Here is a 23,999-nt window from a genome sequence, read left to right as displayed (position 1 = left end):
TCATCGTCGTTTAATTTGCATTCCTCTAATGACGAATGGTATTAAGGTAAAAAATTTTCAGTTAAGAGATTAAAACACCTTTTTATATGGTGTGCCTTTGTCTCAAAAAAACAAAAGTTTTTTGGTTTTTAATTTTTATTTCAGGAGGAATCATACTATCCTGTAAGCTCCTTGAAAACAGAAGCTGTGGGTCATTCATCTTTATATCCCTGGCTTTCAGCTTATGAAAACACTCGGTAAACATTCACTGTGTAAATGAATTAAAAAAAAAACACACAATTTTCTACTGGAAAAATATGAGCATGTTCTACAAAGCGATCACGGAATAACAAGGATAAAAGTAGGATAAAACACTGGATAGAGAGCAAGCACTGGTTGTTTCCAGAAGGTGGGTGAGACACGGGCATGTCTGAATCTTGGTAAGAGCCTCGGAAAGACACGGGGACGGAGGCGGGGAGGGGCTCACAGGGAAGGAGGAGCCTGCAGAAGGGGCGCCCCCCGGAATCAGGTGCTAAACAGGTGTGCTGTGTACACAGCAGGGGCGGGGGGTGAGGAGGGGACGGGAAACTGCGGGAACTCCTGCCTGGAAGCTGCCACGTCACAGTAAATGCAACGCCTCCAGATGCCATCGCCTTCACCTTCTTTCCCTTACTGTCACAGACTACAAAAATACCAAAGACCTACTGCAAAATAAAAGAGTAAGATTGCTTCTAATCTCACCAGTTGAGGTGTGTTGTGCGTGTGTGTGTGGTCAGTCATGTCTGACTCTTTGTGACTCCCTGGACTGTTGCCCGCCAGGCTCCTCTGTCCATGGGATTCTCCAGGTAACGATACTGGAATGGGTTACCATTTCCTTCTCCAGGGGATCTTTCTGACCCAGGGAACGAACCCACATCTCTTAAGTCTCCTGCACTGGCAGGCAGGTTCTTTACCCACTGAGCCACCTGGGAAGCCGCAGAACTGAAGTAACCATTATCAATTTCTAGCTGTATATCCTGCCCATGTCTTTTCTGGATACATGTATCCATGCGTATTTATAAGAATGAGTCCATATTATACACATTGACTTGTAACCTGATTTCCTCAATTGTAAGCAAACACAGCTACACATACTTTGCTGATTCCACAGTATTCTACTGTATGTGTGAGCCATAATTCATTGAACTATCCTGTTAATGATTTAGCTTGTTTCCACTTTTCAACTTTTACAAATACAATTTTCTGCCGTCAACCAATTACTCCTTTGGATAGAGTTTGGAAAAAACCAAGACTGTCTAGTTTAGAAGTTGTAAAAACGTTCCGGCTCTTTGACCCTTCTGGCCTGACTATCCTCAGAAAGGACACCACCGATCTGCATTGCTGTCCCTTCATCAGGAGAGCTCAACGTCAGGAGACGCGCGTCAACTCCGCCGAGGGGTGGGCAAACACACTACGGCATTTTTGCTTCTCCTGAGAGCCCACTGAGGCTGGGCACCTAGGCACATGCTCCTGAACCTCCCTGCTTCCCTGGGGAGCTGCCCCATCACGTCCTTTCCGCCTTTCTACGGAGTGGGGGGCGGCGGGGCGCACGGGCGCAGACTCCAGGGTCTCGGGCACCACTCCGCGGGCTCTGGGCCAGCCACTGGGGTGACGGAGGGGCACCGATGGGTGTGAGCGGGGGACCAACATGACCAGCAGAGTTCAGACGGGTCGGGTGTGGAGCAGCAAGCCAGGCAGAGGCTTCGGGGGAGAGATGACGCGCCCTGCGCTTGGGAAGACGGGGGATGCTGAGTGGCTAGATTCAGCAGGTACACCTCCAGGGTAGATCTGAGGATGGGCGGAATGCAGGACGCAGAGGAAATAAAGAGAGGGATCAAGCATCACCCCAAGCTCTGTGGCCTGGGCCCTGGTTGGGGCAGAGCTACCAGCTCCCCGCTGGGGAAAACAGGGAGGAGCGGGCTCAGGGAAGGAGAGGAAGCAAAATGGTTCAGTCACACTCTGGGGACATTAAGTGTGAGAAGCCCGCTGGACATCCAAGCGGAGAGGCTCAAGAGGTGGTTAGAGGCACGTGTGGAAAGCAGGGAAGGAGTCAGGCCAGAGATTTAAACAGACCTGTGAGTCAGGAGGACACGGACGTCGCCTGAAGTCTTGGGCCTGGATGAGAACTGTCTGAGTCGAAGGACCCAGCCCGTTCACAAGACGAGGGAGACCGGGGACAGCGGCGGATGAGGCCGATGCGAACCGAGAGAGGGCGGCGCTCCCGGGGCCTAGAGGAGCAAGCGCTCTAACGGGACCATGCAGATGAGAGCTTCGCCAGGTCAGCGAGGACACCGGCCGGGAAGGCCAGGCTGGGCCCTGGGCTCGGCGATGCAGCAGCGCTGGAGAGCGTGGCAGGGGTGGCTCTGCTGGTGGGGCCCTCCCCGGCGAGCCTAGCGGCTAAGGGTCCGGCTGCCGGTGCAGGGGGCGCGGGTTCAACCCCTGGTCAGGGAACTAAGATCCCACAGGCTGCCTGGTGCATCCAAAAAAAACAGAGTGGCTCTGGCGGAGCAGTGGGCTTAAAGTCTACATGGGGGAAGGAGCCAGGCAAAAAGATACGAAATGATTCCAGGCAGATTTAGTGCAAAGGAAGGCAGAGAGCAGGGAAGTGCAGGGGGGTTGTGGTGAAGAAAGCTGCTTTGTTAGGGTAAGGGTACCAGGGCAGGCTTTACGATGCTGAGAAAAACGCAGGCGCAAATGGACAAGCGCGACCAGTCACCCCTCAAGGGGTGAGTCTGGATGGAGCACTCAGACAGGCTGTCCTTACAGGGGCTGGGGACCCACAGGGTCACCCTTTGTGATGGGAGATGGCAGAGCACCCCACATCAGGTACAATAGGGCCTTTTCACTACACCATCTCCTTGCTGCTGCTGCTGCTAAGTCACTTCAGTCGTGTCCGACTCTGTGTGACCCCATGGATGGCAGCCTACCAGGCTCCCCCGTCCCTGGGATTCTCCAGGCAAGAACACTGGAGTGGGTTGCCATTTACTGTAAGGCAAAACCCCAGCTTCTGGGCTTTTGAGACGCTCCACAATCTAATCCTCAATCTGTCATTCTGACTTCATCTCCTGGGACTTCATCAACCTTCTGTTCAGAGCCTCTCAAACCCACGCCTTCCGGACCAGGACCCCTTCCGCCCTGCCCCCGGGGCACCCAGCGGACCCGCCTCCTCCGGCCGGCCCAGCTCTCAGCTCCCTGGATGGCCTCCCCCTCTCTCCAGCCAGCTGCCTCTTCTCTCACCCAGGGCACCCCAGCTACAAGTGAACCGCCGGAAACGCGCATCTCAACGTGCCCCTCCTCTCCCCACGCCCACCTGGCATTTCCTGTAGCTCCTGGGGATGAAGCCAGCCCACCTGCCTACCCCCACCCCACCCCACCCCAGCCCAGCCTCCTGCCGCTCCCTTCCCGGGACGTCACGGTCCAGAACTGCTTCTGGCAGCCCCCTAGCTGTGCCAGCCCGTATTACCACATCCGTTCTCTGCCTGCTCCTCTGTACACAGGGCAAATTCCTCAGGCGCATGCTCCAAACACCTCTTTGGATAGCTGAGAGAAATACCTCTCTGGATAGCTGAGACAGTATTTCTTATCTTCAGCCTTCCCTGGCCATCTCCCAACTCCTGCTGATTCCCTACCAAACAGTGATGCTCAAATCTGCTTCCTTGTACCTTAGATTTAAGTCTAATTCTTCTCTTGCACGTATCACACCCAATTTTAACTTTTAATTTCACTCTACCCTCCTCTGACTTCTTGTAAGGCTGGACTGCATTTTATTGCTCACTTTAACCAGAGCCTCAACAGGTACCGAGTGGAAACCTGAACAGAAAGCATCTTTCCCTTTAGCATTAAATTATATCCCACCTTGTGATGCTCCGAAGACTCTTGTTTCACACGCAAGTCAAACTAGTTTTAGCTTCAAAAATATTTATCCTTTCTTCTTCTACCCAACTGTAAGCATCTGCTGGGCAAGGTTTATGTTTCACACTGTGTCTGTGCTCCCTCGTAGCAAATGCTATGCAATTCGATAAATATTTATAGAATAAAAGAAAGATACGGATGGAAGAACAAACACAGCATAAAGCTAAACATTCCCAAACTGGGAATGAATGAATGGCCTCTTCTAAACCGTTTCAGAATTGCACATAATTCCTGTAATATGCAAGTATGGAGAGGAACCGAAGACTTTTAAAAAACAAACAGTATAGACTGATAACCTGAGCAGGCTGAAAATCTACAGTCTGATACGCCTTTTTTACAAAATCAATTAGCTCTGCTACAGGATTAAAGTGTCCTAAGGTTACACACGTGCTTGCCAGGCGGTGCTAGGGGTAAAGAGCCTGCCTGATAACGCAGGAGATGCAGGAGGCAAGGGTTCGTTCAATCCCTGGGTCGGGAAGATCCCCTGGAGAAGGAAATGGCAATCCGCTCCAGTATTTCTTGCCTGGAAAATCCCACGGACAGAGGAGCCTGGCGGGCTACAGTCCTCGGGGTCACAGAGTCGGACACGACCGAGCAACTAAGTGTGTGTGTGCGTGTGCACACACATGCAAACACACACACAAATTCCATATAAATTATAACTCAGTAAGTTGATTATTAAAAAAGAAATTCACTAAAGAAATGTGTCACATCACTAGCATATTATTAAAAGGTATAATTTGCATTGTAAGGTTCTTGGAACTTTTCACCAGGATAAATTAACGCTTCTTTGTTTAATTCACCGATCTATGAGTAGATAAAACGTAAAGAAGTAAACCTACTCACCCACACCAGCCACACTCTTTTAGAGAACAGTCCTGTAGGCACACGAGTAGCCTACCTCCGTAACAGGGAATACTATGGGTCATAAATAGGTATTTAGAGGAACACAGCATAGGAAACTCAAATTTCATACATGTGAAAGCATTAAGAAAAATAATTTTTGAGTACTAAACCATCCAAATTTCTACAAATTCAAATTGAATGGTTTGGTGGAAATATACACAGAGTATAAATTGAGACCAGAGGCTTGCAAACCTTTTCCGTAAACGGCCAGATTATAAATATTTTAGGTTTTGCAGACCATAAGGTCTGTTGCTACTCAATTCTGCCTCGTGGCTGAAAAGCAGCCACAGACGATGGCACACAAATGAATGGGCGTGGCTGTTTCAATAAATTATTTACAAAAGCAGGTGGCTGGCCTGTGAAATCAGTTTGCTACGCCCGATTCAGACCCGTCTTGCATTCTATAGAAAACAGAGCAAGTCTCAATCATTCAGAACCAAATCTATTTAAGAGAGATAAGTAATCAATCCAGGCTTAAAGAAAGTCAGGACTATAAAGTGAGGAGAACGGTTTCTGTTCACATAAAGTGCTCAGAGCACGTCCTGCGGGCCACCAGGATCTAGATCACTGAAGCCACAGCTCTGAAATGAAGCGAGTTTACAGGCAGGCGCTTCAGCTTGCTGCTACGCCTGTTTAAAACAACACACAAACTAAGTCTCCAATCTGGCTGTAAGGCAAGCCAGTTTGCTGATGACACGGTACGATTTACACAGTAAGACAGGGAGCTGTAATAAACACAGAACAATGAAAGGCCAAATGCAGCACAGATGGGAAAGAAGCGTGTCCCACCACGGCGTCTGTGCTCGGAATCACAGCAGATACGAGGGCATACGTTTGGAAAAACAGAAGTGCTGCAAGAAGAACTGCTGTCCTAACAGAGCTGCGAGAACCACGGCGATGAAACTCAGAGACGCCTGCCGGGCCGCCGAGGGCTGACCCTGTGCACGCGCCTTCCTAGGGTGTCTGCGTCCACCCCACTGACCAGCGGTGACGGCACAGGGCTGTGGGGGTTACAGATCCTGGCACGCCCCGGGCCTCCACTCTCCTGCGTCAACTCCACCAGAGGCCCTGCCCCGTAACTCCTGACCCATCACGCTTCTCTCTCCTTCAGGTTTTCACAAAGAGAAAACCGGAACTGACAGGCGCCATGGGCTGGGTGCTGCTGTATTTTGCTAAGACATTCAGGGATCAAAGATCACAGCAGAGCAGAATAATTCTGCGCTGCCCATTTCTTCCAGGTCTGGTTTGGTCTCCTGCCCATCCTTCTATTTTTAAGGGTTTGTCCTCTGTCTTCTGAGCCTCCCTGACTCTTGAAATGTATGCCCCCGGATGGGGGACACAATTATTCCTCTATTACTTTTGCTGTCAGAGAATCCAGTCTTTAAGGAGGGGACCACGGGGAAGGAAACACACACGGAGCGTTTCCCTTTTAAAATGTGTTTCTGGCTGTTGTGTCTTTGCCCTGGTGCCCGGGCTTTCTCCAGCTGTGGTGAGCGGGGGCTACTCTTCCCTGCGCTGTGTGGGCTTCTCACTGCGGCCGTTTCTCTTGCTGCAGAGCACAGGCCCCGGGGCGCTCGGGCTTCAGCAGCTGCAGCGAGAGGGCGCGGTTGTTGCGTTTCCCGGGCTCTCGAGCATGGGCTCAGTACTTGTGGTCCATGGATTCAGTTGCTCCACGGCACATGGGAATCTTCCCGGGTCAGGGATCGAACCCGCGTCCCCTGCCCTGGGAGGCAGGTTCTTATCCACTGTACCACTGGGAAAGTCCTTAATGTAATTTTTAAAACAGCTTTTCTGCCCTTTTAAATTCAAAAGCAACCTAAATAGAAAAGAGGTATTGTGAAAATTTATTTTTCCCCCTCTGACAATCACTGTTTCATGAAAGAAACAAATACTACTATAGAATAAAAAATTAAAATAATTAAAACATACCCCCTGAAGGCCTAAGTACAATCTTTCGAAATAAGTAAATATTTATTTCCACAAATCAAAAGAGAAAAGAAACTAGCTATTCCTTTTAAAGATGATCACTGTTTTCATCAGATGATCTGTCAGTACTTTGAAAGTAATTTCAGAAAGTAAACAAGCCCAGACATCAAAACCATGGACGTTAAAGCCAATGATGGTGGCTTTCTTCTTAATCCCAGTCCTACGTCTTGTATTAATCTCTGCAGCTCTCTTGATAAACCACATTAAAGAGGCAAGCAGGCAGGTGTTCTCAACTCCCAAACCGGAAGGTACGAGAGCACACGCGAGCCGCGGTGCGGCCCGCACGGGGTGGGAACGAACCCTCAGCTGCTGTGGGCCGTCCTGGGTGTGGCTGGGTGGCGGTGTGGTGTGTGGTGACTCTGGTGGGCGTGGACGTGAACAAGTGACTTCAGGGATTCCCACCTTCTTCCGCCGACAAACCCTTCCAACTCCACCGGCAATGCGTGGGGAGCCCCGGGCGGACACTGATGTGGTCCAGGACCTCCCTCCGCTCCAGCTCTGCCCCGGGCTTCAGCTCACCTCCTGCCCCACAACAGGAATGTGTTCTCACAACGTGGGGGACTGCTTCAAAGCCACATCCGACCTTGAGGCGGAGGGAAGGGCTACTGGTCCTTGGGCAGCCTCGTGGGTCTGAAGTCTTCCCAGCTATAAACTAAACCCCCCCGGGAACCTGTGACCTCTGAGCCACATTCCAGAGCCATCTATTTTTGATTCTTGCCAAGACCACCGAAGCCAGGACGGCCTTGTTATTTCCTTTGACGCCCCCACTTTGGGATGTAAAATTATTTTCTGGTTGTTTTGGGCTTCAATATAGTATCAGCTTACAGAAGAGGGTGCTACATTCTTAAAACTTAAAAATCTGGTCCGCCAGCTGGACTTAGAAACACATTTTCCTAAGTAGGTAACAAATGGATGTTGCATTCCTGGAGAAGCACATACAAGCCTTCTCACATTGTACAGCAACACTGAACCAATATTCTGAAGCCTCACCACCACTTTCCGCTCTGGTTCAATGAAGAAAACTAATTCCACAGCCGTGTCACTTTGTTGACCAAGGTCCGTCTGGTCAATGCTACGGTTTTTCCAGTAGTCGTGTACAGATGTGAGAGCTGGACCATAAAGAAGACTGAGCGCTGAAGAATTGATGCTTTTGAACTGTGGTGTTGGAGAAGACTCTTGAGAGTCCCTTGGGCTGCAAGGAGATCAAACCAGTCAACCCTAAAGGAAATCAACCCTGAGTATTCATTGGAAGGACTGATGGTGAAGCTGAAGCTCCAATACTTTGGCCACCTGATGCGAAGAGCTGACTCATTGGAAAAGACAGTGATGCTGGGAAAGATTGAAGGCAGGAGAAGGGTCGACAGAGGATGAGATGGTTGGATGGCATCACCAACTCGATGGACGTGAGTTTGAGCAATCTCCAGAAAGCCTGGTGTCCTGCAAGGGGTCGCAAAGAGCTGGACACAAAAACAAACAAAACTCCTGGAGCAAATGTGGGCATTTTAGGTCATGAAAGCAACTGCTGTCCACCCCCAGTCCACGGCCCATCGGGCCTATACCTCCAACTGCCTCCAGGGGGCTCCAGGGGCAGGGAGGGAGCCCAGGGGCACAGGAAGGGGCTGAGGTTTGAGAAAACACAGGGTGTGGGGGCGGGGGCAGGGGGCACCGACTGGGTCCCGGGCAGTGGAGGCCAAGAGAGGAGAACCGCTCCTGGGTGACAGCGAGGGAAGGCAGTCCCTGGCTGTGGGTGGTGGTTTTAGTAAGAAACGTTCTGAAGCCAGCAAGTCCCAGGACCTTCATCCAGAACAGACGGAAACGTATTTCTCCCGCGTGGTTGCAGGACCAGCCTGGCATCCAGGGAGCCTCCACACCCCCTGAACCCGAGCAATAAACAGGAGGTGCCCAGGGAAGAAGCGTCGTCCCCGGTCTCTGAGATCACAGCGCCCTGCTGGGTCCCTGCAGGGGTGGGGACAGCCCGCGCTGCCACACGCCCTGGGACAGAGGACCACCCAGCTGCGCTCCAAGTGCAAGGATTCTCAGTGCTGACCGGCGCTGTAAGTGACCTTCTAACACCCGTTCAGTGAGCCCCTTCTGGCCGGACGGCTTGCACCTGCCAGGTGGAAAGGTACAACGACAGGCGCCATCCACGCTTACCGAAGCAGCCAGAGGAACCTGCCGCAGGCTGGGCCTGGCCACAGCGCGGGCCGGGGCAGCCTGGCTCCCGGGGGCCCTGACCTGCTGCTCGGGGCAACTGGGGCCCTGCTTCCACCCGCCAGGATCGCCCTGCTGCTGACGAAGACAGAGAATAAGGAGAGGACGCACTGTCGCGACTGAGGCGGTCACAGGCGAGCAGACGAACACAGAGGAGCCCCGAGGGGACAGCTGCTGGCAGGACTAGCTGAATTCACCGGGGAGTGACCCGGGTATGAGGCGAGCACAGGGATTCCCAGGCAAAGGGAACTGCAAACGGCAAAGCCAAGGAGGAGGTGTGGTGTGCGGGAAGGGCCGGAAGCAGCTGGGGTTTTTTTGCTGGAACCACAGGAAAGGGCCTGGTCGGGCAGGTGTGGGAAGGCCCGGGTGAGATGGCCAAGGGCTCAGGACCCCACCACGAACACACCCATGAGGGCTGGTCCACTCGGGACAGACAGACGGCAGTCCCAACAGGTGCTCTGGCAGTTTTGTGGAGACCTACCACACACCTGTCACCTAACCGCTGGGTCTGATCTGAGTTCTGATCGGAGGTCGACTGGTTCTATCGCAGACCCTCTACTGGGACCACTGGCCGCCCCAGCTCTGGCTCCTCCAGCCCCTAAAATCCTACAAGACTTTCACAGACACATCTGCTGACCTGAGAACTGGGACTGAACACATCTGCCTACTACTTTGTGTTATTAGATTATTGTAAGTCCTTAAAATTGGGCTTCCCTAGTGGCTCAGACAGTATAGAATCCGCCCGCAATGCAGGAGATCCAGGTTCGATCCCTGGATCAGGAAAATCTCCTGAAGGAGGGCACAGCATCCCATTCCAATGTTCTGGCCTGGAGAATCTCAGGTACGGAGGAGCCTGGCGGGCTTCAGTCCATGAGGTCACACGGAGTTGGACACAACTGAAGCGACTTAGCACGCACAAACGCACATCCCTAAATTTGAGGATTTTATACTTAATATTCAGTGGAATGTACACTGATAAGCCTTGTCTGATTTCAGTGATTTCATAGTGGCCACGTCTTTCCCTTTAGACCATATGACTGGGCATGTATAAAAATAAATTTAAAGCCCTTCAACTTTGTTTGCAGAAACCTCTGGTGAGTTTCCAGAAAAATGTCTCCTAAAATAGCTGCAATGAACATCTGAGCAGACATAAATGTTTTACATCTAAGAGCAAATTTTCTAAAACATCTGAAGAAAAAAATCCCTTCTGGCTATAAATAAAATTGGGAATAATATTTTACAATCTTATTTAAGTCACATTTTCAAAAGAATCTATTAATCTTTCTTGAAGGTTTTATTTTTCTTCATTTTCTGTCGCTCATGAAACAGTAAACTTCAAAAGTGGAAACTGGGCACCCAGCTTGTCCTTTTACCTTCTTTGAAAGGAGTCAGTCAGTTCAGTTGCTCAGTTGTGTCTGACTCTGCGACCCCATGGACTGCAGCATGCCAGGCTTCCCTGTCCATCCCCAACTCCCCAAGCTTGCTCAAACTCATGCCCATTAAGCCCGTGATGCCATCCAATCATCTCATCCTCTGCTGTCCCCTTCTCTTCCCATCCTCAATCTTTCCCAGCATCAGGGTCTCTTTCCAGTGAGTCAGCCCTGACCCCACCACGGCAGTCATTCCAGGGAAGTCCTGAGTCCCAGCTAAGGAATCTGAGACTGTTACACTCAATGTTCTCCCCAAACCACAGGCACACGCTCGTTTAATGATGGTATAACCAACTTTAGCCAAGGCCAACTGCCTAAATTAAACTGACAGTGAGGAAAGGCACATATTAGCTGTTCCATATTAACACTGAAAGAGCCAATGAGACGAGAACTGAGCACTTGTATCAAGCTTCTCTGCTCTGCAAAGAGTGGCTGCTTATTAGCAGTGTATTGAGGAGGCAGGACTGGAATCCTACCTCTGCCACTTACAAGCTGTAGAGCCTGGGGTAATAAAATCAGCCTTCCCTACGGTTCCTTTCCTCGTCTGTAAAATAGCATTAGTAACAACGTCCTTCTCGGGGCCTGCTTCGAGGGTAAGTGCCCTGTTTATTAAAACAGTGCACACCACGCGGGCAGGGAGCCCTCGCCCGTCATTTCATCAGCCCACCTTCCAACTCAGCGCAAGTCACCAACACCATCAGCAACGACATGCAGTTTAATATGCTTTGAACCAAAACATTTGACACTTTTATATTAAAAGTTTTTCACTGAATCACCAAGAAGACTTATACAATCATATATAGTAAACTATACTAATAAACTATGAAACATAAAGTATAGTAAAATTATAATAAATGTATAATTTCAATTATAAATAAAATATTCAAATACTAAAATACAGTCTAAAATTTTAAACATGTTAAGACTATAATAAAAGACTAAATATATTAATAAAAATATCAACTTCAGTGGCCAAAATTACAGATGTGTACGTGTGTGTGTCGAGTTGCGTCTGACTCTTTGTGACCTGATGGACTGCAGCAAACCAGGCTCCTCTGTCCATGGGATTCTCCAGGCAAGAACACTGGAGTGGGTTGCCATGCCCTCCTCCAGGGGATCTTCCTCACCTAGGGACTGACCTGCATCTCCTGCAGTGCAGGCAGATTCTTGACCGCTGAGCCATCAGGGAAGCCCCAAATTAGAGCTAAGTCTCCTAAAAGCAGCAATGCTGTATGTTTCTTACACAAAGCATTAATACACAAACTCTAGCTTACGTGACCTTCAACTCCTGGTTCACAATTAAGTGCTCCTGGTCACAGAATATGCAACTCACTTAAATACATTTCTCCTGAGACCCTAAGCAACCACAATTAAATTCTAGGCCAAAGAACAGGAGAAACTGATTTTTTTTCGCCTCTCATTAGGATGGTATAGTTTTGGCAGACAGTTAATGTCACCAGAGCTGGAAGATGAGTTTCAGGATAAAAATCTATTCCTCTTCTTACAGTCAGATTAATTAAATAAAAGGCCTTTTCGTATCCCTAAGTAACGCGAGCCTAATGGCAACAGGAATACCTCTGCTGCTGTTGCTGCTGCTAAGTCGCTTCAGTCATGTCCAAATCTGTGCGACCCCTTAGACGGCAGCCCACCAGGCTCCTCTGTCCCTGGGATTTTCCAGCAAGAGTAGTGGGGTGGGGTGCCACTGCCTTCTCTGAGGAATACCTCTAAGTAAGGCTAAAAGAACGAAAGTGGAACTGCATGACAACCAACTCCAAAAGTTAACTGCAAACAGTATTTTCATATTCTTAACTAGTGGTCAATAAATACCACAATAAAACAGGAAGACAAACAAAAAGCTGAGGTAACACTTTATAATCCTAAAAATGTTTCAGAAAGATTAGGGGAAAAAACTTCGCCCTAACACATATTTCAGAAGCGTAACTAGGATCCAGGCTGGATGGGTGCTTTTAAAAAACACGTGCACACAAACACACAGGAAACGCACCACGATTTAACAAGCACATGACCGCACACTCGGCAAGAGCCCCGCTCGGCTTCCAGATACCCCCATCCTTCCGCGCGCCCTCCTCCTTTCCCACCACTTTCCCTGGTGGCTCAGAGGTTAAAATGTCTGCGGGCAATGTGGGGGACCCGGGTTCGATCCCTGGGTCGGGAAGATCCCCTGGAGGAGGAAACAGCAACCCACTCCAGTATCCTTGCCTGAAGAATCCCATGGACAGAGGAACCTGGTGGGCTACAGTCCACGGGGTCGCAGAGAGTCAGGCACAACTGAGCGACTTCACCTTCACTTTCTTTCTTTCTCTCCACCTACGTCTCAGAGTATGCCGGAAGCGTATTTCACAACAGGAAAGATAAGATGCTATACCAAGTATTCCAGGGAACCTGCCACTGAGGCCAAAAAAGGAGGCGCTAAGATCTGGGAGGCTTTTCCTAATGGACTGACCAACTCACTGGAAGCAAAAACATTAAGACATCCCGGGGCCTCCCCGGCGGCGCAGTGGGCAGGAACCCGCCTGCCAACGAAGGGGACACGGGCTCGATCCCTGGTCTGGCAAGGGTCCACGTGCTGCCGAACAGCCAAGCCCGTGAGCCACAGCTCCTGGAGCCTCTGTGGGCCGGGTCCGCCCCCAGCGTCGCGGCCAGGAAAGCTGGCCTGGGGACATGTGTGTGCTGATTTGCGCTCTCCAGGTGCTTCCAACGTGCAGCCAGTCTGCCAGAGACTAGGCGCCACTGGCGGTCACAAGAACTCTGCAAGTTCCGTTTCAATCTACAAACTGGATCAATGGAAGAGGACATGCTTTTTGCCGGTGGACGGCTGGTGTGAGAAATGCGTTTTAGACCGTGACCACATATGCACGCCTGCCTCCTGGGAGCCATGGCACCACTGCACTCATCACTACGGGCGCTGTCACTTGGTCCCGGACTGAGTCCGAAGGGCATCCTTCCCACCCCCGTGTGGGTGGTCACCTGGCATCTGCCCGAATCTGCCTGCCCATGACAAGTAGGTACATATCTCACCCACCGGGCCCCAGAGTCCCTGTAACTTAGTGGTTCTCCTATGGAGGATACAGGTATCCAAAAACAGCTACTAAAGCTCCCTCGGACTCCAACTTCTCTTTCCCTCCTGAGACTGTTTCCAGACCCTCCCCCTTCCGGTTGCCTTCCTGAGTGAAGGTGCATCACTCCCCGCCTCCAGTCAGGGCCACGAGAACCCGGGTGGCACCACTTCCGATGCAGAGACGGCACTGGGTGGTTAACAGAACCTGTCCCCCACCCCCCACCAGGGCACAGTGACGACTACGCTGCCCGTGCGTCTGGCCACGTGACTTGTTCTGGCCAGCGCTATGTGTTGCACGTCACATCCAGAGTATAAGGGCATGTGATCCTTCAGTTTCTTTTTCCCCCCTCCCCTACTGCAGCGGCACCTATGCTGAGATGACTGGGATGAAAGAAACTGTCTTGGTCACTGAGTCACCGAGGGACAGATGCCCCGGAGAACTGTTCACACTGGTGACAAACTGCACGGGCAAGAAATAAACCTTTACTTTTGTATAAATCAATGGGCTCCAGGGACTTTTACTGCTACCTAGGGTGCACCATCGGAGAAGGCAATGGCACCCCACTCCAGTACTCTTGCCTGGAAAATCCCATGGACGGAGGAGCCTGGTGGGCTGCAGTCCATGAGGTCACTAAGAGTCGGACATGACTGAGCGACTTCACTTTCACTTTTCACTTTCCTGCATTGGAGAAGCAAATGGCAACCCACTCCAGTGTTCTTGCCTGGAGAATCCCAGGGACAGCGGAGCCTGGTGGGCTGCCATCTATGGGGTTGCAGAGTTGGACACGACTGAAGCGACTTAGCAGCAGCAGAAGCAGGGTACACCATTGGTTCTCAAAGTGTAGATTTATGAGAAATGCTAACTTTATCAGACTCCATCCCAGACCTACTGCATCAGAAACTGTGGGGGTCTTGGGGCCCAGAGCTGAGTGCTTATTAAGATCCCCCTCTCCCAGGGGGATTCAGAGGCACAGTCAAGGTTTGAGAACCAGTAGCTGGATTTCAATGCCACATCAAAGGCATTTAACGTTGTCTCTGCAGCCACAGAGGACGGGTGGGCTTAAGACAGGCAGACAAAGCTGGAACGTTTTTCATGCAAGATAACTGAACCCTATCTGCCCCACATCACATCCATGTGCTTGATTTTTTAAAAACCTAGATGAAAAGTCCGTGTTTACTCATTCAGCTTTATCTTGTAAACTCCCTCCCAGCTTCCTTCCCTACAGTCAAAAGTCATTGGTAGAAATGCTGGGTAAAATCTGATCTGAAATGGCAGATTTCTCTCCAGAGAGAAATGAAATCCTGAGTCAGCTATAAATTCAACGTCCCATCTCGACCCTTCTGCGAGATCCTACAAAGAACAGTCCTGGGATGGAGGCGGAGAGAGTCTCCATCTGTGCTGTTACCTAGCCACCTACTACCAAGTACCCTGTAAACAAAAGAAAATTAAGATTTACCTAGGGCCACCCACTGTTAGGAGTCACCACGTTCTCATTCCTGGTGCTCAGAACCAAGCTATTCAACAGTGTTCTCTGAAATGGTCAGGCTCAAAAAGGCCAGAGAAAGGAGTCACACTCAAGTGTGCCAGCCCCCGAAACCCCATGCTCCTAATTTCTAGACACAGAACTGGACCATTTACACCCCCAGAGAACCCCAGCAAGCCCCGGAAGTCTCACAAGGTCCATTGTGACGGCATCTAAGTTCCACAGGTCAGTGATGCAACTCTGCCTCAGGATCCAAGTGGAAGCTCGGCGATGGTCCCTTGATGGGCCGGGGCACCGGGCAGCAAACGAGAAAATGGCTCCAACGATCACAGATCACTGAGCAGCTCTCAGAGCCGAACAAGTACAGACAACTCTTACCTTTTCATTTACCATCAGGTTCCTGAAATTCTAGATTTAAGAGATCTGTGAGAATGACCTCAGATACTATCTCACTGAGGGGATACTGATCTGAGGTCCCCGGGACACTCCTAGAGCAAACAAGAAAGAATGCCCGGTGGTACATGAGCCCCAAAACTATATATAAAACTGCGTATTTGTACATTTATCTGGGAGAAGGCTCACCCCTTGAATGCGACTGCTGGATGAATAATACTGACAACAAGGTCATCTTTCTGATTTTTTTAATTTGAGAATAGTTTAAGCTCCTTGTTGAGCAGGCTTAAAGCTCCTGTAAGTTATACAAGAAGGTGAAACACTTGACAGGTGGCTGGATTTCAGGGGGACTGGAATGCAGGGAAGAAACCACAGCTGTAGACAGAGATTTGGAAGTTACACACACACACAAACATACATACACATATATACATGGGTATATACATATATACACACAGTATATACATATACGTGTATACATATGTATATATATGACGTATACATGTGTATATACACGAGATATATATATATATATGAGAAGTGAAGCTGTGAGGGTAACTGAAACTTCCCAGAGAGAGAGTTCAATGTTTCCAGGACAGAAATGTTTTCTCCTGCTTGCCAGAACACCGAGGTGAGTGTATCGTTGCACGCTTAGGGTAGACAGAGCTTTCCAGGAAGAACCGCCAATCTGGAAAGACACCGGCATGGCTCAGGGAGGTGAAGACAGAGGGGTGACCACCTGCTCGAGCGGGAGCCCCGGTGAGGCGGGTCTGGGGGGCTCAGCTGAGAGCAGGGGTGGAGGGTGGGCACCTGCAGGGCTCTCTGAAGGCAGGAGGGAGACTGGGGGTGCGGGAGACTTGAAGCTGGGGGGCGGGAGTGGGTGGGGGGGAGACTGGGAACACTCATAAGGATGCCTGCAGGTGGAGTGTGGACAAAAAGCGGGGTCCCCGCATCTTCAAAGTGAACCCTGAAACCATGGAAAGCCAAACATCCCCTCTGCGAGGGGCGGTGGTCCCGCAGCAAAGGTTCCCAGGTTACCTCCTCATCCCATCAGCTTCCTCTGAGCCTTCTCTTCATCTTACATTCTAGACACAGTAACTGTCACACGTGTAAGAGTATTTAGAAGAAACAAATTCTGAAATGTTCCAAGTTGTTTACAGAAATCTCCAACGTGTAAGAAAAGAAGGCTTTGGACTCCCGGATAATTGTTACAGTCTGCTCTTCTTTTAACGTGTATTAAACCCGGCTCAGGTGCCAAGAAGACTTTCTTAGAATCTCCACATCAGGCTCTCAAAGAGCTACCGCTCGTGCATTCACAGAACTGCTTTATCAAGTACTGCTCATAAGAACTGCCCAGTATTTAGCAGGAATATTCTAAGACGCTTTGGCCCATTAGGGGCATCTAAGGTTGAGACAAGTGAGCCACGCGATACTAAAGCCATTCATATTTTGTAAGTCACCAGTTTTTATACGAGGAGATTCTGAATCAAGTGTAGTCAACCAAAGAAAACAAAACACATCTTTCTGCCATTTGTGATCGCTGTGATCAGTGCTCAAGGGCACGTGTACGTGAATGTGAATTCAGGTTCACGTGTGAATGGCAGGAAGGCCAAGCGAGACGGCTTCAGGAGCGCCTCCAACAGCACAAATGAGATTACAAGGCAATGCTTTTACCTGACTTGTAAATGCCATACAAACAAACTTTCAAGGATCTGCTGCTGCTAAGTCGCTTCAGTCATGTCCAACTCTCTGCAACCCCAGAGACGGAAGCCCACCAGGCTCCCCCGTCCCTGGGATTCTCCAGGCAAGAACATTGGAATGGGTTGCCATCTCCTTCTCCAATGCATGAAAGTGAAAAGTGAAAGGGAAGTCGCTCAGTCGTGTCCGACTCTTAGCGACCCCATGGACTGCAGCCCACCAGGCTCCTCCATCCATGGGATTTTCCAGGCAAGATGCTGGAGTGGGATGCCATTGCCTTCTCCTTCAAGGATCTGGTATATACTAATTACAATCCCTATGCACTTTTTACACAGGTTCCCCAAGAATAACTATGTGTTTCTTTTTAATATAACTATGGCTTTATTGGCTTAAATTAGAGCAAAAGATGGTTGCTTTAAAAGTATAGAGTATCTGAACTGAAAGTGGGACAAGCCGGCATTAGGTGCCTCAGGACGTGAAATAAAAATACAGCACCCATGATGTATTCCCGTCTAAAAATTCACCCTGAGTCGAATCCAACTCCTAGGTACTACGGGACAAAAAGAAACAAATTGAACAATGTCAAAAGGAAGCAACTACCGGAATCCAGAAACGCGGGGGTACAGTCTACAAGACACATAACCTAGCGTTTCCAACAAGTCAACTTTCAAGACTACAATACAGCAGAAGGAAGGCTGAGAGACTAGCAGAGATTTAAGTAACACAGCGACCGAATGCAAGCAGACGCTAGAGATCCTAACTGCAACAAACCGACATCTCGGCTGCTTTTATGAAGTCTAGTAATGTGCATTTAAAAAATCCTTATCAGTTAGAGATGCGAATTTAACTATTTTAAAAAGAAAAAAAAATACACACACTGAGATTTTTGGAGATTTTGAGTTATAGGAGCTTCTCCTAGACAGTTTAAAGATGAGGTCTCTCTTCTACCACCATATTCAGGAGAGAATCACAGAAGTCATTACAAATGTTACTGATCATTTTCAAAACACCCACGTTCTTTCTCTCCTCCTTTTTCCTTTATCTGCTGCAGAGCTCACCAGGAAATTCAAACGCTTCTGTCAGTTCGGTTCATCGTGGTTCTCAGTTTCCGTGGCTATAAACACAACGGCAGTAGATAACTCCCCACTGGCCTTGGGGTCATCAGCAAAAATCACAGAAGGAGATCAGAAGGACTTGGAAAGCCCATTTTATAGACTAAGAAACTGAGGCACAGAGACCATTGAGTGATTTTCGAGGTTACTCCCCTCATTCCCAGCAAAACCAAGCAAGCACCCGCAGCCTGGAACGTCTTCCTTCCACCGACAGAGGCTTTCAGGGGCCACTTACCTTCCCGTGCTCCTTCCTCACGTGGGAAATGTAAACATCTCTCTGCGTGAACAGCCGGCCACACTCCCAGCACGTCCACCCGGGACTGGCCACTTTCTTGGGCTCCAGCGACTTTTTCACAGGTGACGGGGATTTCTTTTCCAACTTCTCTTTCCCGTTCAGGGATCGGGTGTCCTCTTTGTTCTGGTTTGCGGAGTTTTGGGTTGTAGGCTTGATGCTCAAAGGCAAGTTTATACCCAAGTTGGGAGGCCCTTCGATACTTTTCAACGTTCCATGCATAGACTAGGTTATAAAAAGAGAAGAAAGATCTTTCACTAAAAGAGAGCACAAAGACCATCTTACTACATTACAGACGTTTCAATACGATCTCATATTCATTCAGAGATAGTCCTTAATACAGCAAGAAGAAAACCAAAATACACACTTGAAGAGAAATAAAGGAGCATTCACCTTTTACAGCTGCTGTTAACTAATTAATGTGTTTCTAGTTTCAAATAATTATTAAGGGCTCGTTTGCTTGTGCCATTTTAAAACTCGAAAAGAAAGACCAGTACTGAGGCCAAATCGTCCCTGGCACGGTGTGTCCACCAGCGTACCAGAGTGAATCCCCTCTACCCGAGACCACTTCTGAGGCAGAGCGTTTTCCTTCCACGCCTACCCGGAAACGTTCAAACAGGCAGCGATACTTAGGAGCTCAAGCCCCTTCGCTGGCCAACCAGAACAAACACCTGAGGCCAGTGGTTAACAGCAAATCTTTCCCCCACCGAACGCCTTTCACATTCTTGAAACACTTCTTAACAGTCTGGGTTTCTGCTGGGGAGAGTTCTGGTAATTCTAATCTCGCTCCCATCCCAATCCATTCCTTTTTACCGACAATATGCAGCACCCAGACTTGTGAACGATCCATAGCAGCTGCTCAAAAAGCCTGTCCAAACAGCTCGTTTAAGATGATTAACACAAGGGCCTCAACAGCCTCAACGTAAACTCTCAGGATTTCAAATTCCTCTGGGGTAAAACTAGTGCGATGTGATCCTGAAGACCAGCTCACTTAGGCTTTTGTTTTGAGCTCTGGAAGCCCACAGTCCACAAAAATAAAGGCAGCAAACCAGTCTGTGCCTCAGTTTATCTTTGGATGGGGCTTCTCTTCTCATCAGCAGCCTCTGAGCTCTCGAATCTTCAGGAGGACAAGCCCACCCAGCGCACTGGGTCCCAGAGACTCGCACCCCACAGACCTCAGCGCCCCAGTGCTCGGCGTCAGCAGAGGCACCTGTGTTTAAATGGCCCTTTGCAAGACAGAAGCCAAGTTTTTATATTTTTAACCATTTAAAACCCAGAGAAAACACCCCCGAATCTTCTGATAAAACTTATGAAATAATTTTCTAGGCAAATACATTTCCACTAACTAAAAAGCTGAAGTGAGAGTAAAGTAACAAAGTATTTATTCTAAAGGAGCTTTATTTTGCTTATAGAAACACCAAAAAAGTGGCAAAGAGTTCTGCTGTGACCACACAGCAACTGAACGTGTGCAAAAATGAGAATTTCTGATTTGCTTGTTTTTACATAAAAAATAAGATTATTTATTAAAGACGAATGTCTTTTTTTAAATAAAGGAAATACAACTGAATTCTCCTGGAAATGATGATTCCTTAGCTCCTGTACCAATAAATAACCTGAATGCCTGTAACTTCAAAGTTTACTTTAAAGGCAGACGCCGGCATGGAGCACAAGGGCCCCACAAAGTGAACAAATCCACTGTGGCCGAGCAAAGAAATGATACAAACTGGATTAAACTGGGCCAATGGAAGTCCACCTCTAAATAAATATGTCTGTAGAAAAACACTGTTTCTGGTCTCCTTTCTCTTAATTCCTTCCACATGAAAACCTGACCAGCACAGACATCAGACAATGTAAGTAACTTCACAAGCTCAGATACATAAACGTAAAAACAGGGCTCCCCGACACTTGTTCTGACCTGGCTCTGAATACACAGAGGCAGGACGGTGCTCTAGAATGTACAGAACATACGTGAAGTAAGAACGTGAGTGAGCATCCCACTGCTTCTGTGCCATGGAGTCTCGTAAAGGTTGAAACGACTAAAAACCATTCTTTCCTCCTGGTGGGCACAGGTTTAATCGCGCTTCTTCAGTCTCTTGTTTCCTGGAACCCTGTATTCCTCCAGATTTGCTATTAACACAGGAAGACCCTAACCATGCCACTTGCAGACATAACGATGAATTCCAGAAAGCAGATAAAAGCCTCTTAAGAAGCACCTTTTCTTTCTCTTCTTTGCACCCCACCCAGCCCTCCTATCGAACATTTAAAATATTTGAATCTAATTCCCAAGTCCCTGTGTTTTTATTTAAGCAGTCTGTAGTTTTTCCTGATCATTCGTTAAATATTTATTGTCAAGGTGATTTTGTAATTTTAGGAAAAACCTTTAAAACCTCTTAAGAGGATCTTACTGTACTTAAAGTGAGAATGACGAAACCCGTCTCCCATGCATTTTATCCTCCCTAGTTCCACCACGCCGTCACTGCCTGCGCCGGGCCTCTGGCGAGTGGCCTCTCGGAGGCTTTGAGTCTGTTTTAACAGGCAGTTACGCTCCGTGAGCTCATACACATTCAACACAGGAACTTTCAAGGATTAACACTGCCATCATTTAACTGACCTGAGGTCAGAATAATTTAGAGATTTGATGTGCTCTTTCAAATGACCTTTTCTGTATAATACATTTAAGAGAAAAACTAAGAGGCTGAGTTCATGGTAATACTGGGTCTGCTGTTTCTCTTTTTAAAAAGGACGTCACTTTAATCTCTGAGAGCTGATGGATATTATCTCCTAATGACACAGGAATAAAATTGCTTAACCTTCTCCCAGTGGACAGCTAAGAGGCTGGTAACTAAGCTGTCCTTAGTGAGCTTAAAAGGCTATCGAGAGATTCAGGTGCCCCTTTGGGGAGAGAGTGGGTCGTCCAGACTGGACACTTATTCACTTCACAGACTGAGCACCCATCAGGCGCCAGATACTGTGCCGTATCCTGGACACCGTCAGTTTACATGGAAACTTGCTTTAAAAAGAAAAAAGACTATGAGATTCAGCGGTGTTAATTATAATGCGAACAGAACTGCTCAAGTAATTTCAAGGGGAAAATCTTTATTTTTCCAAACATATCAATATTTATATGAATTAACATAACTCATCAGAGTCCCTATTTCTAAATCCTACCTAACACCAAGTTCTCAAAAAAGTAAACTTCACAGCCATCATTTTCATAGAAGAGGGAAAATAAAAAGTCTATGACTGTATTATTCTTCGTACAGTCAGGGCATGCATTTGTTACTTGGCTCTGATTTTTTTGTGATATGCAGGCCAGGACTCGGGATTAAAAAGCATCTCTCAGTCAAGAGAGCTCGATGGCTGCACGCTGTCAACTGCTCACTAGCAACGACCAGCGTCCACCCCTTCCCTCAACAGCACCGCTCGTGCTGTCCCGTAGTCTACGGCTCAGCCCTGACTTACGACCGACGTTTGCATCTACAGCTCCCTGAAAGGACAGAGGAGAGGCACGCACCTTGATATGGTCCATCATGAGCTGCTTCTGTGCATATAAAAGAGAACAGTCTGGACACTTGAAGACAGACACCTTCTGGTTTTCGATGTGTTGGTCAAAGTGGCGATACAGCAGGGTTTGCAGGGTAAATACGGTGTCGCACATGGAACACTTATATATTATTCTAAAACAGAAGAAAGAGGTTCGGGGAATGTCAGTCAGCCCTCATCGCTCAGGCCAAAGGAACCGCCACTTCGCATCCAAGAATTCAGGAGGCGAACGCACACAAACGCAGTGAAGAGAACAGAACGGTTTAGCTTTGAGACAAATCTTCCAGAGCAACATTTCGGTACAGACACACTCCGACACATCTTCACTTGTGAGCTACTTTAACAAGAGCAAAAGCATCCTTTCGCTTTTTTTTTGAAACAGTTTTAAAAATCAGATGAGGGGATGGTGCTACCCTAACCTGAAAGAGAAACTGACTGATGAACTAAGCAGGCCCACACATCTCGGGATGCTGCTGCTACTTGCTGCAGGTTTTCTTTCAGAGTTAGTAGAATTTTACATTTGAATCTCACTATTTCTTTGCCTTTCCTTAACACTGAAAGCCCTGCACCAGGGAACAATTATACATGAAATACAGACCCATAAAAGAAAATCCACAAATCAAACGTTGCTTCAATGCTTGAATACCTACTGTCTCTACCTGGTTTAAAACAATCACTGTCAGCCACAAACCACTTCCCTACCTAGTACGGGACTGCTAGGCGGCCTCCTCATGTGAATTCAGCGGCTCTGAGCCTTCTGGACACTCCCTTCACCCATCGACACTTTCCGCTGGATCCTGAGCGGGGCGGGGGGTGGGGGGCGTCTGGGAGAATCCAAGGACCCAGACTCCTCACTCCCAGCCTTCACCTCCAGGGGTTCGCCAGGACACTCAGGGGGTCCCCATTTTCCAACACGGCCGTCCTGGCCCTGAGAGGAGACCCTGGGGGTGCCAGTGTCTCCTCTGAAGAGCCAGGAGCACCTGCACAGAAAACTCCAAAGAGCAGCGAGGGGAACGGCAGAGAGAGCCTGGCCCGAGTCGGCAGTCCAACAAGAAAGAACACCCAAGGCATCCTCGCCATTTCTGCAGGATGGCGGAAAGGAGGGACACCCTCCCTGGGAACCACCTGTCTGTCCTCACAGGGTCTTTGCATTTCTCTGCCCCAAAACTACAGATTTTCCCCCTCTTTTTCCACATGAGTTTTATAAACGTAACGAGCATGAGCAGCATATGATTTTAGAAGATCCTGACATGTCAGCTACCCTGGCATAGAGCACAAGCACCCGTGACTGGGAGAAGGGGGTATTTTTTTAATATCAGACGTGGTTTACAGGACTTTATCATTCAGCTCAAAGGTGGTACATTAACATCTACCAGAGATGAGCACTTCCCCATTGTCTGAAATAGCTAACAGCTGGAAAGAACCCAAACATCCAGTATAAGTAAACAAGAGCAATAATGTATGAATTTTTAAAAATTATGATGCAGACATATACCAATGACATGGAATGATCTTCATGCAAATTTTAAAGAAAACATGTAAGAAGACAGGATGGAGGATGGGCTCACATTTTGAAAAAGCAGCACAGAAAAGAAACAGCATGTAACTGTCATCCTCTCAGCTGGGTGCTAATACCCCTATTTATTTACTTATTTAACCTATTCCTGTAACGTTAGTTTTGCCTGCTTATACTTCCTGATCTTTCTTAAATTAGCACCTAGCAATAAGAAAAAAAAAAGAATAGTCTCAAGAAAAGAGCTAGGATTGCATTAGAAAACTAGGATTGCATTCTTAGAAAAGAACTAAGATTTACTAGCTAGGTTAAAAATTTTTCTCAGGACTCCTCCTAGTTTCAGAAGTAACTGCTTCACGAAAAGCGGCATGGCTTGCGCTTACGTGTGCTACATTCCTTCCGTTTTGTTTTGCTGGGTTACC

The 23,999-nt window shown here is 48.4% G+C and overlaps 1 protein-coding gene across 4 annotated transcripts in view; it reads right to left on the bottom strand.

The window, feature by feature from the left end:
* Positions 1–23,999, bottom strand: part of ZNF532 (zinc finger protein 532) — a 112,255-nt gene that overhangs the window by 13,035 nt on the left and 75,221 nt on the right. For 3 of the 4 annotated variants that reach the window (XM_061400337.1, XM_061400336.1, XM_061400338.1), the window contains 2 exons: positions 22,036–22,198; positions 18,465–18,746 (listed from right to left, as the gene is read on the bottom strand). The exons of the other annotated variant lie outside the window; for it this stretch is intronic. In XM_061400337.1, the coding sequence (XP_061256321.1) occupies positions 18,465–18,746; positions 22,036–22,198 (445 nt within the window). The remainder of the gene's footprint in view (positions 1–18,464; positions 18,747–22,035; positions 22,199–23,999) is intronic. 4 annotated transcript variants of the gene reach the window in all.

Source organism: Bos javanicus, chromosome 24, assembly GCF_032452875.1.
Source record: "Bos javanicus breed banteng chromosome 24, ARS-OSU_banteng_1.0, whole genome shotgun sequence".
NCBI lineage: Eukaryota > Metazoa > Chordata > Mammalia > Artiodactyla > Bovidae > Bos > Bos javanicus.
Note: the sequence above shows the minus strand (reverse complement) of the source record. Positions and strands in the feature narration are given on the sequence as shown.